The following is an 18600-nucleotide window of genomic DNA, read 5'->3' on the forward strand; positions in this document are numbered from 1 at the left end:
GGGCGGGGCGGGGCGGGGCGCGGGAGGGTAACGGCGGGATTTTTCAAAATGGAGGCCGCGGGGGAGGGGAGCGGCCGCCGGGCCCGGGAGGGAGCGGGGCTGGGCCGGGGCGGGCGGTGGGGGACGCCGTGATGGGGCAGCCGCGGCCGACGTCCTGAGGAGGCGCCATTAACGGGACCCCGGGGGAGAGTGGCCGGCGCCATGGCGACCTGCATCGGCGAGAAAATAGAGGTGCGGAGCCCAGACCCCGCCCGGGGCCGCCCCGCCATTTGCTGGGGAGGGGCTCGTCCCTCTCCCGGGCGGGTGGCTTATGGGAGGTGGTTGCTCCCCAGCTGCTGCCATGGCAGCGGGGACTGAGGGCGGGTGTCTCTCCTACACCGGCAGCGGCGGGAGAGGCGGCGGGAAGGCGGCTGGGCCGGGCTGGGCCGCCGTCGGGGCAGTGCCGGTGCCGGTTGAAGCCGGGGAGGACGATGCCGTGGAGGGTGCTGCAGGGCCACGGCCCGGGGGGCTCCGTCCAGGTACCGCCTGGGGGCGCCTGAGGGTGCCTGAGGGTTTGCCCCGGCACCGGGGATGCGGGGGCCCCCCAGCTTTTTGAATTGGGGGTGTTGGGATTTTTGGAATTGGGGGGGGCTCTGCGTCAGGGGAGGGGCGTCAGCGCCGGGGCTGACGGCCGTGACTTGTTGGTGTTGCAGGATTTCAAGGTGGGGAATCTCCTGGGGAAGGGCTCCTTCGCAGGTGTCTACAGAGCAGTATCCCTGAAAACCGGTCTGGAAGTGGCTATCAAAATGGTAAGGCAGCCAGCCAAGGACATCTCTGTCTTCCGAGAGACTGAACGAGGGCAAGTTGCAACAGGTTGGGGTTCTGCGGTTGGGCATTCCTGCCTGGGTCGCGTGTTTCTATGTAACCAATATTGAGATTTGGACTCCATCCTGAACGATGCGGTACAACCAAACGGACTGCACCAATAATTAATAGAAATGCTTACAGTGCTATTAAAGGAACTTAAGCTCAACTAGTCAACATTGGGTGAACAATCAGCCTTATAATTCTAATTCAGAAATTTGTCACCACAAAAACTTCATTTAGAATCCACATGGCTGGAGAGGTCCTGGAAGAAATGTCTTGAAAAATTTCCTTCGCTGCCAGGACAAACCTTGTGAAGGAAATGTGCATGTTGCAGGTGTTTTGGCAGATTAATTTATCTATCATGCTTTTATTTAGTCACCTTTTTAGTATTAACTACATTTAGTGCATCTGCCTGGCAAAATCAGAATTAGGTTTCTCTACTTAAGTATTTCAGAAAACTTTCTGATTAATGTTAGTACTGAAAATGTTACACCTGTCTACTTTCAGAGTGTTGCGTGTTCCTCCACCTATCAATGATATTTGTTCATTAAAATCATGTAGTAGGTTAAACTATGCGAAAGCTTGCTTGTATTTAGAAGTTTTCAGGTAAACATGCATCAAACATCTAAAATTGAATTTCAAGGCTAACGTGTACGTAATCAGTGTTGCAGTGCTTGAAAAATATTCTGTGATCCATTTACAGATAGATAAAAAAGCCATGCACAAAGTTGGAATGGTACAGAGGGTTCAAAATGAGGTGAAAATACATTGTCAGCTAAAGCATCCGTCTATACTTGAGGTAAGAACCATGTTTCTGTAGAGAGGGTTATATATGTGACTTGCTGTACAGTCTACAAAATGTATTTTATTTTTTCGTTGTTTTATGTTCTAGCTTTACAACTATTTTGAAGATAGCAACTATGTATACTTGATACTTGAGATGTGTCACAATGGTGAAATGAGCAGATATATAAAGAACAGAAAGAAACCCTTTACAGAAGAAGAAGGTGAGATTTTTTCCTGTGTCGCTCACTTTGCGTTAATGTTTTGGTTTACTCAATAAACAATTCTAGTGAAAGCATGTTTAGAACTGCTGTCACTCTGAACCAGTTTCTATAGCTTAAAAACTTGTGATAAATGATGATCTAGAGAATCATTACTATTATACACATATTCACTTGAATTTCTGTATACTTCTCTGTTTATGCCATTTTCCAGTATCTTGTGCTATTTGGGGTTTAAAAAAAAGACAATGAACTCAGAAGGTAGAGGTATATAGAAGGTAGAGCTTACCTTTGTGCATAAAATTATGTTGAAGTGTACAGGTAAAGACTGGGAAGTTCCGCAGAGGAAAACTAGCAGCTTCACATCCACAGATTTGCTTTGTGTTGCACCTCTTCACCTTGGTATTGCATGTCACCAGCTAGAAAGCCTTCTAGATTATAGTTTGCCTTACTTGGTATCGTTGGAAATATTTACTGTGTTCTAGGGTGTGTGGAAATGAAGATAACGCAGGTAACTGTGCTGCTGAAGGGCTGAGTTAGCAAGGAAAATACCCAATTTAACAATCCATCTAGGATTTCTGAAGGACTGGCAACTGAGGAGAAATTCTATGGTTTTACCTTTTTTTCTTATGGAAAGCATTGAAAATCCTATCTTTCCTTGAGAGCTCATTTTAAGAGTAATACTAGAAGTTTTTAAATTGGCGATGTTATTCTTTTGACTAGTGTTTTGGGAAAGAAGTCTTGCAAAAAAAAAAATTAATTGCACTTATGAATTTACTGATATTTCATCTTCTTACAGTTGTGAGTGAGAGGATTTTGGTTAGAACATGGACCACTGAAAGCCTAACCAGAGCCTAACCAGAACAGCATAATTCAAAAAATAAAGAAGACAGCAAAGCAAGCTGTTCTGGTTTCACCTTACATGGATTCAGTGATTATTGCCTCTGCTGCTTCCAGAATTACCGTGCTGGTCATCTCTTCCCCAGTTCTTCCAGTTTACCTGTGTCTCTCTCAGTTTCTATTTTAATTCTTTGAAAATATTAGGTGTTTTGGAACCCAGATCACGGGACTGGATTAAAGGGCTGTACTGCTATACAGGCATCGTCTGTTTAGTTCAGATCTGCTCCAGTGAAAATGGTTCACCTGATGGTACCTTCATTCTAAAAGCTGGTAAACCACTGACCTGGATAAAGAAGTCTCTTCCTCTGAGGAGTGGTTTCTGCTAATGTTTGTTACTGACCAGTCTTTGCCTTCTGTTAAGAGAAGGCGAGAACTGTAAATTGTTTGCTCTAGAAAGAACAATTCTTAAAATTGCTGTAATTGCAACATCATAATAAATGATGCTGTTTCAGCCTGGATGAGGTTTTGGTATTCCTGCTGTAAGCTAAAACTCTTGAATATTCCCTGAATTTCTAATGTAATAGAACAGAAAGACTATCCCAGTATCATCAACTTAGAAGTTTTTGAGAAACTGAAATACTACTAGCCTTGCCAGTTTGCTGATGATAGAACAAATATAATGCAAATTGTCTCCTATATTCTATAATCTGCACGTAGTGAAGCTGCTTGATTTCCACTGTTTGCTGTTTCTGAAAGTGTGGAGCAACTTTTAAAATTCTTAAGAATCTAATTTTAAAAAGTTTAGGCTAATTGAAAACATCTCTGGTCCTGTTTACATTCTGTTGGCAAAGAAGCAAATCTGATTACTGCATTACAGAATATTTTTTTAATGAACCATCTTAGAACACAGTTGTGCCATATTGTTTAAAGCAAAAAGCAGAGAGTTAATTCCAATCCCATTAGCATGACACTTAAATGTCCTTGTAACATCCTCATTATATTAAAAAAAAAAAAAAAGCGAGACCAATAGCAGACTTCAAAAAGTTATTTTCACAGCTGTGACTTCAATTATGTGACTAAAACATTTGGTTTTGTGTTTTGACAGCCCGACACTTCTTGCATCAAATTATCACGGGTATGCTGTATCTTCATTCTCATGGAATACTGCACCGGGACCTCACCCTTTCTAATATCTTACTCACCAATAATATGAATGTCAAGATTGCTGATTTTGGACTAGCAACTCAGCTGAAAATGCCCCACGAAAAGCATTACACCATGTGTGGAACTCCAAATTACATTTCTCCAGAGATAGCCACAAGGAGCCCACACGGACTTGAATCTGATGTGTGGTCTTTGGGCTGTATGTTTTACACTCTTCTTATTGGAAAGCCACCTTTTGACACGGACACGGTCAAGAACACGCTGAACAAAGTAGTATTAGCAGATTACAAAATGCCAACCTTTCTATCGAGAGAGGCGCAAGACCTTATCCATAGATTACTTCGCAAAAATCCAGCAGATCGTTTGAGTCTTTCCTCAGTGTTGGATCATCCTTTTATGTCCAGGTGTAGCTCTGCACGGAGTAAAGATTCGGGAACTTCAGAAGATTCCATGGACAGTGGAAATGCTACTATCTCTACAACCTTCACAGGCTCTTCCAGCATCAGTACCAGTGGTTGCTTGAAGGAAAAGAAGAAGCTGTTGGTTGGACAGCCACTCCCAAACAAAATTACTTTTTTTCCTAAAACCAAGAATTCCAGTAATACTTCATCCGTAGATGGAAGCGGTTCTTTTCATCAGTGGGGAATTCAGGGGAAAGAAATAGGCATAATCGGGAGGGGAAGAACCATGCAACTTGCTGAAGAGAGACCGCATTCACGCTACCTCCGAAGAGCCCACTCTTCAGATAGGTCTGGCGCATCCCATAGTCAGACCCAAGGCATATCGAATATTGTTGAGAGATGTCACTCTATGGAACTGCTTTCTAAGCCTAAAGTAGGAACAAAGGAAAACATAGAATGCTTTTCACCTGTGAACAGCTATACTGATATAGGAGAAATATTTAAGGAGAAGACTTCTAATAGTTCCGGTTCTTTTGAAGGGCAAATATCTCCACCTGTAAAAGATCAACCACAGTAAGAATCAGTTTTTATTAAGATGAAATTTAGAGCTGCCTTATATTAAAATGCATGATGTTTCCTGTAACTAAGCTGCAGTAAGTGCCTGAAGTCTCTGCGCTTGTAGCTTGAACACAAAATAGGAGAGGGTGATAGGTGCTGCTGTTGCTGTGTAGGGGTTTACGTCCCCACTGTCCCTGTCTTAAAGTTCATAGATGCAGTGCATCAGCTAGCTAGATCGTAGCTTTTTCTATCTTGTTAATACTGTTATTGGCTTATTTCCACATGACGCAAGCTAAGTATTTCTTTCCCTACAGTAATTGTAGTAGAGAGCCTTGCTAATTCTTCTTTGTAGAAGAGACATACATTAGGATGGAAGGCATTCAGAGTGTGACTACCAAAGGTTTTACTTGCTGCTCTGGCTTTTTTTCTGTTCGTCTTTAACTATGCCTTACGCTTAGACAAGATAGAGGAAAAAAAAAAACCTCAAATCAAGTACAAGATTAGGTGATGGATTATAAAACTGTCACACCAGAAAGGAAAATAACACTCAAAAATAGCTATCTCAGACTTAGTTCTATCCTTAGTTATAGCTTCTGGGTGAAAATCGTGGCTTCTTTCTATACATTGATGGACATCCTTCCCCAGCTGGTATAAACCAACTCTGGTGTCAAATCTACAAGTGATGCTGGAATGTTTTCTGTGGTGTTGGAGGCCTCATCTTTGCCTTCTGTGCACAGCTGTGCAACAAGAGCCCTTCCTTGTGATGAACTTACCCTGTCTATGCTCAGAAGCTTGCTTTGTTTTTTCCATCAGCAGAATATCAAAGAACGCTTTCCTATTTTAATATGAGGACTATTGCATACCTTGGTTCTTGCGTTTCTCTTCACATTAAGAGCAGCAGGTTTGTGTGATGGCTTCATATGTTTGTATTTTTGCAAACCCATTCACGGAAAATGCAAATGAGCGCTTTGCCCTGTGTTGAAAGCAGACTGAGTAAGAGGTTTTTCTTGACTAGTCACAAGTGTTTGACATAAGCCTCTCTTCAGGAAGTTCAATGGGCAAGTGTGCTCTTTCTAGGTTGAGAAACGTTTGATGAATCAAGAAAGAAATTATTTCTACAAATGTTAACATAATGCTTTTATTCCCCATGACTTCATAAAGACATGCTATATGTAAAAGTGACCAAATATTAATAAGAGTGTGGGGATTAACTGAATAATTACTACTTTTTTAAAAGTGGTTGATCATAGGAGGAGAGCCTCTTACACCTGTACCTGGCCTGCACAGCAATCTTAAATGAAAGGTTCTAAGACCCAAATTAGATGCTTATATTCTGGGGGGGGTGTTTTGTGATAACCGAGCCCTTGCCAGTGCTAAAGTAGTGATCATGGCAAAAAGGAAGTACAGACAGGTACAGGCTACAGAGACAAAAAATGTCTCAGGAGCTTAGTGTGAATTTACAACAGATAGTGATCCTACAGTAACTGGCTTTGTGTGTATTCTTTATTCTTCAACATTTGGATTATAGCTTGAGCTCACCTGTGATTACATATATGTCATTGTCTAAAAAGCTGGTAAAAAATCTTTATAATCTTTGGGTTTTACTATATTTTATACAAACTCAAGTTATTTTAGGTGGCAAGATTGCCTATGTATTTCAGCTGCATATTTGTTATGGTGAATGAGATCCACAGGGGTCATGGGCAGCATCCCTGTGTCTTCTCAGAGGCTGTTTCCTATACTGTGAGTTAAGAACTAGATGTGGGAACAGCCGCTGCTGGCAGCATTATCAGTGACTGGTTTTGTTCATATATGTCAGTTCCAAGAGTCTACTAGTGAGTGCTAACAGGCTTAATATTGTACTAAAAATTAGTAATAACTTTTCATTCCAATTGGAAACACTATTTCATTTTTTTATGCTTTACCTGATGAACATTCCCCGTGAAAAAAAGCATGTTCTATGCTGTCTAGAGATGCAAAATGCCACCTGTATTTCTTAAATGTTCTAGAAGTGTTGTGGTTTCTGCAGCTGTAATATTAACTTTTGTTGTGCAAGTGTTTTTGATGCAAGCTTCATTACATGTGTAACTTCTGTTTTACAGCTCAAATTATATCTGCCCATTGAAGCCCCAGGTTGGTTTGTTAGAGCAGAAGTCCCAAGCTGAAACAATGCAGCAGTGGCTTGGAAGCATGCAAACAAATGGTGTGTTACTAGTCAGTTGTGTATTTTTGCACTCAAGTTGGAGTAGTGACTTGTAACTGCTTCTGTGGTTTTTCTGTGTTGTATTTCTTCACACTTGTGCAGAAGGGATATCTTTATGGCCAAGTAACTGTGACAGTGGAGTGTAATGCTGGCATCCTACATTACAGCGATTGGATGTTAACAGAGGCTACTGAAGGAAAACCATGGGAGACCCTAAACTGGCTTGTCACAGAAGAAGCAAAATTGACAACAGAAAGAGGCAAAATGATGTCCAGCATCACTAATCTGTAGGATCAGTCCTAAGCCAGAAATACCCCAATTGAAAACATTGTTTTGTTCTCCTTTTTGGACTAAGCTGTAACATTTTAGTTTCCTTAGGGAGGAATTAATTTTGAAGATTTTGTAGTTAAGTGTTCCTTTCGAGCTGTTGGGTTAGTATAATGAACTGTACATAATGGCCTTTGTAACAGTGAAGAAATTGTACGTTGAATTTGAATATGTAGCTTCCTACAATGCGGTCCTTATCTCCTCTTAATGTTTTAGCAAAAAAAATAAAGGCAAAAAGAGAGGAAAACACAATTCTAGAACCTGCCATAATTATTCAGTTGTGACCTGAAACATGTGCAAGTATAAATATGTGACAAAAGGTTGGCGGGTGACTCAGAAGTCTTGTTAATTTAGTTGTGCAAATATACCTTAAGAGAAAATGGGACCTTGGTGAATGTGAAAGATAATGAGGCTGCAGAAGGAGGGGTGGAGGAAAGGACAAAAGACACAGAAGGGAAGGAGGTGTTCTTTGTCATGCATCATGTTACATCATTTACAAATAATGTAATTTAATCATAAAACTAAATCACAAATCCATTCTGGCCTTTTTTGTTTGGATATTACTAGACTCCTTCCCTTCCTGTCTACGGGGAATTGGACTCATATGACATGGTCCTGTGTAATCTTTGCTCCCTTCTCAACTGCTCTGCAACATGGCAGGAGGAGTGTGATACTTGTTTGGGTGAGGCAAAAGAGGATCAAGAGCTTAAATATCAATGCTAGGGAAGCAGTCATAGGAAGTTTATATATAAAAATAGGTTTTTGTCTTTTAACAAGTGACTGGAAATAAAACAAAGGTTTTGGAGTGTGCGTTTGACATCTTGAGTACTAAAACCTCTGGTTAATGCTAAAACCTAGTTAGGCTGAAACTTAAATGAAATTTGGTGGTAGTGGTTATCTGACTGGCAAGTAAACTATGTTTCAGAAGATTAATTTAATTCTTGTAAACTAAGTCTTCCTCAAATATCTCAAAATCTTAGTATTTTGTTTATAAATGGTTTTGCAAAATGATTTGATATATGTTAAGATTGAAGGCCGTAATAAATGAAATCTAGTAACAATATATTTTAAGTAGCGCTGGAGTTTTTTAGCATTGGCATTGGTTGGTACTAAAGTCATAGCCTAATGGTTTGGACTGAAATTGAAGAAATCCTCTTCTTATTTATTTCACTTATTTAAGTGAAATAAGCCTTCTGAGATTGTATTTTGAAAAGCTTTTAAAACCGCAGTAGCGTTTTTTCCTTTGTACTGTGACATTTTGAAGCTACAATGTACCTTTGATGCTTTCAGTTCCGCTGAGACCACCTGCAGACCTAACTGCCAACAGTAACACACATGGAGGTTTTCAGTATCATCTGGATGTGCAGCAAGATGCATCAAGAAATGCATGGAACACCTTAAAAGATATAAGGAATCATGATGTATCTGTCGACTGTCCGCATTCTTTAAACCAGAGAAACCCAAAGAAATACATCCCTGGAGTTCTCTGCAAATCTGAGAAAATTCAACCGTCATCTTCTACGTGTGGCCTTTGGTCAACTTCAGAACAAAACCAAGCATGGGGCAAAGAACCATCAGCACATCAGAAACCTACATTGCGAAGTATAGTATCACCTCTCAACGCTCACAGGCTAAAACCCATCAGGCAAAAAACAAAAAATGCAGTGGTATGTACCAGTTCTTAAAACGGAAACAACTTCTGTATTGAATATAGTGTGACTCTCTCTTACAAATTACTTGGTAAACTAGAAGCATTTTTTTAAATAAAACTTAAAGTTAAGTTATTGTAGATCATATTCACAGAATCACAGACTGGTAAGGGTTGGAAGGGACCTCTGGAGACCATCTCATCCAACCCCCTGCTTGAGCAGGCACACCCAGAGCAGGGGGCACAGGGACGCGTCCAGGCGGGGTGTGAATGTCTCTAGGGAAGGGACTCCACAGCCTCCCTGGGCAGCCTGTGCCCCTGCTCTGGCACCCGCACAGGGAAGGGGGTTTTCCTCATATTGAGGTGGAACTTCCTGTGTTCCAACCTGTGCCCATTGCCCCGTGTCCTGTCGTTGGGCACTAATGAAAAGAGTCTAGTCCTGAGTATTATATATTAGTAAGTAGTATATATTAGTAAGATGCATCTTAGTTGTTGTATATGGAATACCATAACCTCGTGGTCACTTCTGCAAATAGTGACATGGCATTGCTTTTAGCTTGCAAGCAAAGAAACTGTAAGTAGATGTAACATATTAAATACATGTATACTTCCTATGGCTCTAAAACACTCTACTGCTTAGCTGTACAAGTTGTGTTTAAGCTTTCAACATTAAGATTTTAACTGCGTCAAACACTTTTACAGATCAAACAAGTAACTGGATTAGAAGTGAAAATAGTCTTCCTCTCAAGTAAAAACCTAAATCTTTTTCCTATAGTGCTGCTTTTTCCCTGTCTTGTGGGTGGGAAGGCAAAACAAATTCCCTTAATCCTCACTGATCACATAAATTTTCTGGTTGGTTTGTTCCTGGTATCACCTTTCTGGCTTTTGTTCCATTTCTTACTCTTGCTCATCCTGTCATGTTTCCCTCTGCCCTCCAATTTGGTTTTTAAAAAAGAACATAACAAAGCTGACCTGTCTTCATTTGATTTGTCACTTAAGGAGCCACGCCCTCACTGAGCAGGCTTATAACCTTCGCTCATGTTGAAGTGTTCTGTAAGAAGCATTTATAAGTTTGCAGTGCAGAAAAAAAATCCACCCTTTTTTAAAGCATTTGTGGAAAGAATCTTATTTTCTGAGAAAATAAACAGAAGTATTTTAACTTGTATATTTTATATATTTTAGGTGAGCATTCTAGATACTGGGGAAGTGTGTATGGAGTTTCTAAAAGAACACCATTCACAAGAACTTGTGAAAGAAGTTCTCAGAATATCTTGTGATGGAAATGGGGTGAGTGTGTTTTCAGTTTCCTCACTTGTAATAAGGGCCTAGATGATTCTGTTGTTTCAGTTATTAAAATTTTCATTTAAGTGATTATTTGTTTGGAAATGCCATGTTTACATAAGCACAGCTGTAAACTCCTTCCTCCTCTTCCCCCCCATAGCACAGCCATACAAATATAGGTAGCAAGCAATTATTTCAGAGCTAAATCGGACTTGACTTTTGGAACAGGTGAAGTATTGTTGAAAACTGCTGCTGTTAAATAATTTAGAGGAATAGAGCATTCATGGTAAATCATGGTAATTAATTAAACTGTGACTTACTTATTTCCGTACCTGTTAAAAGTAGGAAGTGCTGTTGTAAGTTGCAACTGCAAACACTTCCCCCCCACCCGTCTTGTAGATTGCAGTTTATCATCCAAATGAAGGAAGAGGTTTCCTTCTTGATGACAGACCTCCTGCTCCTCCTGAAGACATCTGTATGTATAATTTTGACAACTTGCCAGGTAACCTGAGATTTATTTTAAAATTATGATTATTAATTTGATTTTTAGTGAATCTTGTTTGACGCTTTTTAGCCGTTACTTCTCAGATAATTGTGAAGATAAAACTTCTTTCAGAATAAGAATCAAACCAGAGTTTAACTGGAAACTGTATTTAGAAGCGTAAGCCCACAGGTTTTAAGTTCTGTATGGCATTTATAAGGAGTCACTAGAAATAAAGCTTGCATATTCTTCTCTTTGTTCATATTGGAAACTGTTTAAATATGAATGAAAGAAATATTATCAAGTCAATTTTAAACCAGAGCAACTTTACTTTGTGCTTCCTAATACTCGTAACTTGGGGAGGGGGATTATATTCCTGAAAGCGTTGACAGAGGAATTTGGACAGCTGAAGAACAAATATAAGCTAATGGTAGGTTCTTAAGAGACAAGCAGACTTCTTTACTAACTAGAGATCAAAGATGGGTTTCAGCTAAAGCCAGGAAGCCAGCTGGACCATAATATCTAGCTAAATGGTATACGCAACGCTCCAATATGTTGCTTAGGTTCTGAACTATATTAATCAAAGCTATTGAAGAGGCACGCTTTTCTAAAAGTTGGTGGAAATAAGTTGGTTTCTTTGAACGTACTTCTGTAAAGTACTTAAATATTACAGCCCGCAGCTATCAAATACATTTTTTAAAATTACTTCTCTCCAAGCTGGTGCACAGTGTTTAATCTGATGACTTTGATAAAAGAGCTTTAAAATTTTCTTTTTTAGAAAAGTACTGGAAAAAATACCAGTATGCAGCCAAGTTCGTGCAGTTGGTAAGGACAAAAACCCCCAAAGTTACGTTCTACACAAGATATGCCAAGTGCATGTTGATGGAAAATTCACCCCCTGCAGACGTTGAAATTTGTTTTTATGATGGTATGTATTCATTTTTACAATTATGCAAACAGTTATATCCTGTTGTTAAAGCTGCACCGCAATATTGCCAAACAATGAATACTTCAGGTTGAAGAAAATACTGGAAACTATTTATTCTGCCTTTATTCTAGCACTTGCAAATCAGTTAATTATTCATTAGTTCCTTACTGATATCTTGTTCAGGGATACACTTAGCAAAAGTGTTACTTAAATTATGCCTTGTGTTTTTTCATGAGCTGCTCTTTGCGTCTACATTTGATCGTTAACATATGTAGGGAAAGGTGCGTCCCTGCTCCAAGCGATCCATTGTTAAATGACAAGGAGAAAGAACACTCACTGGTGCGCTGCTGATTGTTTTCTCACTATAGACTGTCCACCTGTTTCATTTGCCACATGCATAGGCAGACCCCAACAGAATTTATGACAAAAAGAAGAAAAAGGACTTAGCAGCTCTGTGGTTCAGTGTGGAACTGCTACTAAAGAACGGGCATCTCTTCTAAAACTGTATTCAAATACTAACAGAGCTTACTTAGCATTGCCAAAAAAAGGTTGTTAGAGGTGTTAATTTTGTATCAGATGAATGTTTAGAAAGGTAATTCTTAAAATATGTAATGAATGCATTATTCAGCCCATTTAAGTAGTGATCTTTGGCCATAGAGGGCATTCCATTAACATCGCAGTCCCAGTTTATGTGGCTTTTTATTTCTGCTGGACATAGAGCTCATGCAGGGGCAGTTTTATTGTTGAAATAATTAAGTCAGTGAAATACACTTTCGAATGTAATGGCAGAGATCTGTATTGTGTAGATGCTGGTATTTTATACAGTTCACACCAGAAATTTTTGTTTTTTACAGGAGCAAAGATACACAAGACAGCTGGTATAACTCGTGTGATTGAAAAATCAGGGAAATCCTTCACTTTGAAAGGAGAAAGCGAAGCAGGTTTGAAGAAGGAAATACAAGTTTACATGGATCATGCAAATGAGGTGAACTGTTTCACACAGGCCTTTGCCAGTGCAAAGCAACTTTCTGAAAATTCAGTTTCTCACAAACGTGCTTCTGCTGTTGCCTTTCATATCTTTCATTACACTAATAAGGAGGGATGATAACGTGTTTTTTGGGAGAGCAAATATGAATGCAGAGGAAGCAGTGCCTCATAATGAAGACTGTTAGAGCAAATTCTTACTAGTGTGTAACGCAGGTTTGCCTGTCTGGTGAAAGGATTAAATAGAACAGAAGAAGCTGCTTTATAAAACTTAACAAAAACAAACCCCAAACCACAAAAAAACAAGTTCCCAAAAAAACCCAAACACAAAAACCTGCCAGGTGTTTAACTGGCCTGCCTACTGCACTTTTCATCTCTCATTTCATGTCACCCAACTAGCGGTCACAAGAGTAATTTTTTGTCCACGAACTTAGGAAACAGTAAAAATATAGTATAGATTTTTCTATTCAGTCTTCCTTATCTTCCATTACTTTCTGGAATAGAGTTCAGGGGTCTTCTACTACCCTGTCTAGTCCTGCTAAAAGGGGAGGAGATGCAAATATTATGAGCATAATTGTGCTAATGTGCTGAAGTTACGAGGGAGTCTTGCCGTGGTACAGCTTTTTGAATTGCCTCCATGGTACATGTGTGCAGTTATTACTGATATTTGGTACTGCTGAAAAAAGTGTTTCCTTGTGTAGGCTCACCTACCACACCAAACACTTACTTATGAAATAGTTATACTGTTCTCAGTGAGACTTTAACAAGCTCCTTCTAATTTCAGGGACATCGTATATGCCTTGCACTGGAATCTGCTGTTGTGGAAGAAGAAAAAAGGAGTGCAAGTGTTCCATTTTTTCCAATAATTGTTGGAAGGTAGTATCTTTCACTTGAAAATACTTAGGCATTTGAACATTCCCACTAAACAACTAATGTTTGAGGAAGCCAGGGTTGCTTACCAGAGGCTCATAGTCATTAGCAAGATAAATAATAACTTGATAGCATGCATGAATACCGTATTTTGGAGACCCGCAAAGCCTCCTTTGATACTAGGACAACACACAGCTGCAGATTTAGACTAAACCAAGCTAACAATTAGCACGATTGAAAACAATTGTGCAGAAGACTGCTTTATACAGTCTGTGGTAAACTGAAGGAAAAGCTACGTCTCCTCACTTGTTTCTTTAGTCCCTTTTGGACAGACCTTTTCCTAATTTGTCTCATTATTTTTCCAGAAAACCTGGCAATACTGAATCGCCCCAGGCTGTAGCACCTCCACTGTTGGACAATACAAACCTTTCAAAAGAAGTTATGGCACTGGATACAAATATTGCTGCCAGTTCTGCTCCAGTTCAAGCTCCAAGCTGTACTCCTTCTGTAAGTACACAAAATATACTGTGGAGATGACTCTCCAGGAGGAACTCAAATATTGCTGTTTTACTTGAAATAATGGAAATATGGATGGATGTAGGCTTTTATTAGCCTGTCGACTAGAGATGCTAACTTTGATTTCAACTAGAATTTGATATCTGGATTTAAGATCATCTGAAAAAAATCAAAATCCTCCAAAACTTTACCACAAATGCTTCCTGGGAACATCGGTTGAAAATTCTTGCTCACGTTATACGGCACGGTCTTCAGTTTGTTTTGGAGAGCGCTGAAATGCCCTGAGGCCTGTATGATGGTAGTCACAAAGGATGTTAGCACTTCAGGCTATTGCTCTGAAATAATCAAGTGTTAGTGTGTATTTTTTTAAAAAAAGTGTAAGTGTAAATATAATTATATGTAAAGCCAACAAGGCTTTGTGTGCAATGTCATCTAGTTTGTTTAAAAGACACACCAAGATTCAATTGCTGACACAACTTTCCCAGCTGACTGAATTATGCTGGGGCCTTGGCACACTGAGCTTGTATCCTTTTAACTTTGTTGAATTTATGCAGGCCTGCACCTCTGTTGCTTGGTTGTGTAGCACGTGTCCTTAGTGCAGGATCAGCCGGTTTTTGCTCGACTGAAATGAACCCGGCAACAAAAATTCCTTAGGGCTTCAGTACTAGTGTTGATTTTTACACTGACTTAAGGTTACCCATCACCAGGGTTCTAACTTGAGGGTTCAACATTCAAACTCATCCTTTGTTTGCCGTATAGCAAACACTTAGGTCTTTGTAAGACTTTCACTGTTTGCTTTCTCTTCTGAAGTATGTATTTCTAAGCAAAATAACATAATAGCTGGTTGTCTTTCCATGTTGCCCTTGACTCTTTTTATCAATTTGTTTATACTTGAGTTAGATCTGAATATCCTGAGGTACAGCTTGTTTCTTTCAGGTTCCTGTAATTATCTGGATCCTGATCTCTTTCCTGACCAAGTTCTCCTATTTCAGAGGCATCCCCTTACTTGCATCTCTTCACTGAACCCTGAATCTTAAATACTGCAGAGCACACCACCTCATCTGTGTGACTATAGGAAGAGGTATCTGGGTAGCAGAACTTCCAGAGAAGCAGACATGTTCCTCCTAGACAGTAGTGGTGCCGTGGTCCTAAAGGCCTCCAACATTTGAGCCTCTGTTGTTCTTAATTCATCACCTTTCTCTCTCTCTCTCAACCCGTAACAGACTCCGTATGTGCTGTAGAGCTCTCCTATTAATGTTTAATCTCCTAGTTTCCAACTAATAGCAATGTCCGTATTTTTGTAAAATATTGGCCAAGTGCTCATCTGGATGAGAGTTATTTTATAATCTAACCTGTGCTGAACATTTTTCCTGAAGATGGACAGGGTTTTCTGGCAGTCAAATAAGGAAAAAGTGGGATTAAGTAGGAAAAGTCTGTGATTCTTCTGTGAGTACAGGGAAGTGGTAGAAAAACTGTCATAATACTGAGAAAGTCACATGAAATCCTGTGGGTTTTTTTATAATGTAATGCTGTTAAATGAAGCATATAGGCTAAAGCTGTCTGTATATATGAAAAGATTAAATCAGGTGGTAATTGATCATTACAGTCGGTACGTGATCAGCTGGATTAATACTAAGGCTACTAATACTGTGTGTTTCTGGGTTTTAGGTGGTGTCGTATGAAAAGTCTACGTTTATGACTAACACTGATGAAACTACGTGTTCCTCTGTTCATCAAACGGAATGCAGTCCAAATTCAGCCCAACTTTTAAAATCTGTCTTTGTGAAAAATGTTGGTTGGGCTTCTCAGGTGAGAAATGAGTACTGATAAAGGAGGGAAGTATGTTCTTTTTTCCTACTAAACTTTAGATGCATATTTAAGTCTCTTGTGAGGAATGCATTAAGTCGTGCTCTGCTACAGTTTAAATCCAGAAATTGGTATGTGGAAGGATCCTTCCAAAAAAGTGTCTTCGACAAACACCATGGTGAACTATATAAGTAGAAGAACCTGAAATACTAGTTCAGTATTTCAGTTATCACAGTTTTCCTGTGGTGGTTACTGCCTATTTCAGCATCTTGTGTCATTTAAATTTGACTCTAGTAAAAAACTGAGGCTATTAAACTTCTGTCTGTTCTCCAACGAAGATGTAAAGGTGGTGTGACAAAGTGTTTTTAACAGCTGTGTGCCAGATCTGTACAAGAAAAAGGAATCTGCCTCTACAACAGGAAAAGCTGTGTATTTACAGAGAAATTCTTCCTCTGCTTTTCTGTGGGACCAGCTTTGTATTTAAAAAATGGTTCTCTGCAATCCTGCTGAAATAAGCTTCCTGTCCTAAGAGAAAAGGGTTGCTTTTTATATATATATGAACTTTAAAATGTATATAGCTGTGTGCTCTTACAAATGGAACTTCTATTTTATGTTTGGTATTATTTAAAATTTCCTTAGGAGTCAGTTACGCTAAAGATACTTCTTTCTTTAACTCTCATTGAAAAGGATGACTGAGGCCAAGTACCTGAAACCTTGGGAAGTCTGATTCTTGAGACTGCACGAGGCTATTTAATCCAAAGTAGTGCACGTGCAATCTTTATCTTTGAAAGACTGACTGAGATACCTAAGTCACTTCAGTAATTCTGAAAGACTTGCAGCTTCATTTATTAGAAAAATTCTAGGTATGTAATCTTGTATTTTATGTCCTCAAACCGTAACACACCTTCTCTCGTTAGCTGACCAGTGGAGCAGTATGGGTTCAGTTTAACGATGGATCCCAACTGGTAGCCCAAGCAGGTGTTTCCTCGATCACTTACACATCTCCAGATGGCCAGACAACTAGGTGAGTCTGTTACTGCTTTACTATTACTGGTTTACTACAGTAAACAAAAAAAATAGTTTGGTTTACTGTCAGTGCAAGGCTGTTACAAGGTAAACTTAATAGCTGCTATTCATTTTGTGTTGCAAATATTAAAATTGAGCTTTTCAATCACTTCTTGGTCAATTAGCTTATATAAGCTTAATAAAAAAGCTGGGAATGCATCTACTTGGTCTCCAGAGGATAGCCGCTATTCATGTAGAGTATTTAAAAGAGGGAGGGGAAGAAAAGTAAGGGTTTAATACTCCACCTCCCCCCCGATACTGCTAGATTAGGGAGATAACATGTCAACACTGATGCAAAGACCTGAAGCGCTCAGGGGAAGTTTTGCCTATCTTTTGGATGCTGGGCACTTCCCATACAAACAGAGCCACTTGGTAACATGCCTCCTCTGTACAAAGTTTGACACCGCAATATATGGTCTGTTCAGATATTACTGCAGCTTTAAACACTGTTTCAATTATTTTCTTTATCCGAAACACTTCTTTCGGTTAAATATGTATTTAAGTATGTTAAATATTTAACATATCAGTTAAATTTAACATTATCGGTTAAATATGTATTTAAGCCATCAAGGTCCAAGTCATGTGTCTAGATATACTTAGTAGCTAGTTGATTTAGTGGTTTGTGTATTTCCAGGAAAGTTTTGAAATAATTATACTGTCCTGAAATAAAACGAATTATTTCAAGCATCTAAATTTTTGTATGTGTATTTGCCTTTCTAGGTATGGAGAAAATGATAAGTTGCCAGAATACATCAAAGAGAAGCTACACTGTCTGTCTTCTATTCTTGTGATGTTTACCAATCCAGCTGGTCCCCACTGATTAAAGCAAAGCACGTGTCACGACACAAGGGCTTAATAACCTCACTCACTGACTTTCAAGTCAAGTGACTGATCTTACTCAGCTTATGCAGAAATTCTTCTAAAAGCTGGTAAAAAATAGGAAGGGAAGGATTGCTCTGTTTTATGTAGCAAATTGCTTGTAAAATATAATACAAAACACACTTTTCATCAAAATGATGGATAAACTTGCTCAAGCAAACCTTTGAGCAACTTAGTTCTAGATAGCATCAACTTCCTGGAAATAATCTGAATCTGTTGTATTTCATTCTTCCCCCACTGCTTACTCAGTGCCAACAATCAAGGAAAATGCATCTGTGCTGTTGAAGTGTTTGTATTTGTAAATAACTTATATTTTTGTCTTACAAGTAATATATGTAAATATGTATATGTTTTATAACTGTTTTTATTTTTTGTAGCAGCAGCTTTAACTTCCCTGCACAAGCATTTTATACAAAAATAAAAAATATGCAGTGGTAACTGTCCAGATCTATTTGTTTCATGTCCAAGTGATGGTTTACTGCAAGCCCTTTCCTCTAAGTGTTCAGCTCTGTTTCTAACAGGAACTGATCTGCTGTCGTTAGAGCATCCTATGGTGGGAGGTTAGGGCTGGGTGAAGCTTGGGGAGAAACTGTAGAAAACTGTTGCACAAAGTTACCTCTAACTTGCTGAACTGAAACACAGCACTGTGGTTTGTACATTCAGTACTTTACCTCTGGCCTGTGGCTGCCCAAAACCAGGAGCTGTAAAACCCTCAGGGAAGAGGTGTTCCAGTACTGCTTTTTCAAGTCTGCAGGGTCAGGTTAGAGCTGAAATAGCCTTGACTTCAAGGCAGTTCTCC

At 39.4% G+C, this 18600-nt stretch overlaps 1 protein-coding gene across 2 annotated transcripts; it reads left to right on the plus strand.

The window, feature by feature from the left end:
• Positions 1–95: 95 nt before the first annotated feature.
• On the plus strand, positions 96–18252 carry PLK4 (polo like kinase 4). Of its 2 annotated transcripts, none has more exons than XM_075090228.1 (16): positions 96–231; positions 693–788; positions 1550–1645; positions 1739–1853; positions 3796–4828; positions 6916–7016; positions 8634–9010; positions 10174–10278; positions 10672–10774; positions 11532–11681; positions 12536–12666; positions 13450–13541; positions 13901–14042; positions 15720–15860; positions 16775–16881; positions 17643–18252. In XM_075090228.1, the coding sequence occupies exons 1-16, from the start codon at positions 202–204 to the stop codon at positions 17740–17742; spliced, it is 2919 nt and encodes a 972-aa protein (XP_074946329.1). In that variant the 5' UTR covers positions 96–201; the 3' UTR covers positions 17743–18252. The 2 variants fall into 2 exon arrangements, with proteins under 2 accessions (XP_074946329.1, XP_074946330.1); XM_075090229.1 differs by lacking the exon at positions 96–231 and adding an exon at positions 343–518.
• The last annotated feature ends 348 nt before the right edge of the window (positions 18253–18600 follow it).

Source organism: Phalacrocorax aristotelis, chromosome 4 (assembly GCF_949628215.1).
Source record: "Phalacrocorax aristotelis chromosome 4, bGulAri2.1, whole genome shotgun sequence".
Taxonomy (NCBI): Eukaryota; Metazoa; Chordata; class Aves; order Suliformes; family Phalacrocoracidae; genus Phalacrocorax; species Phalacrocorax aristotelis.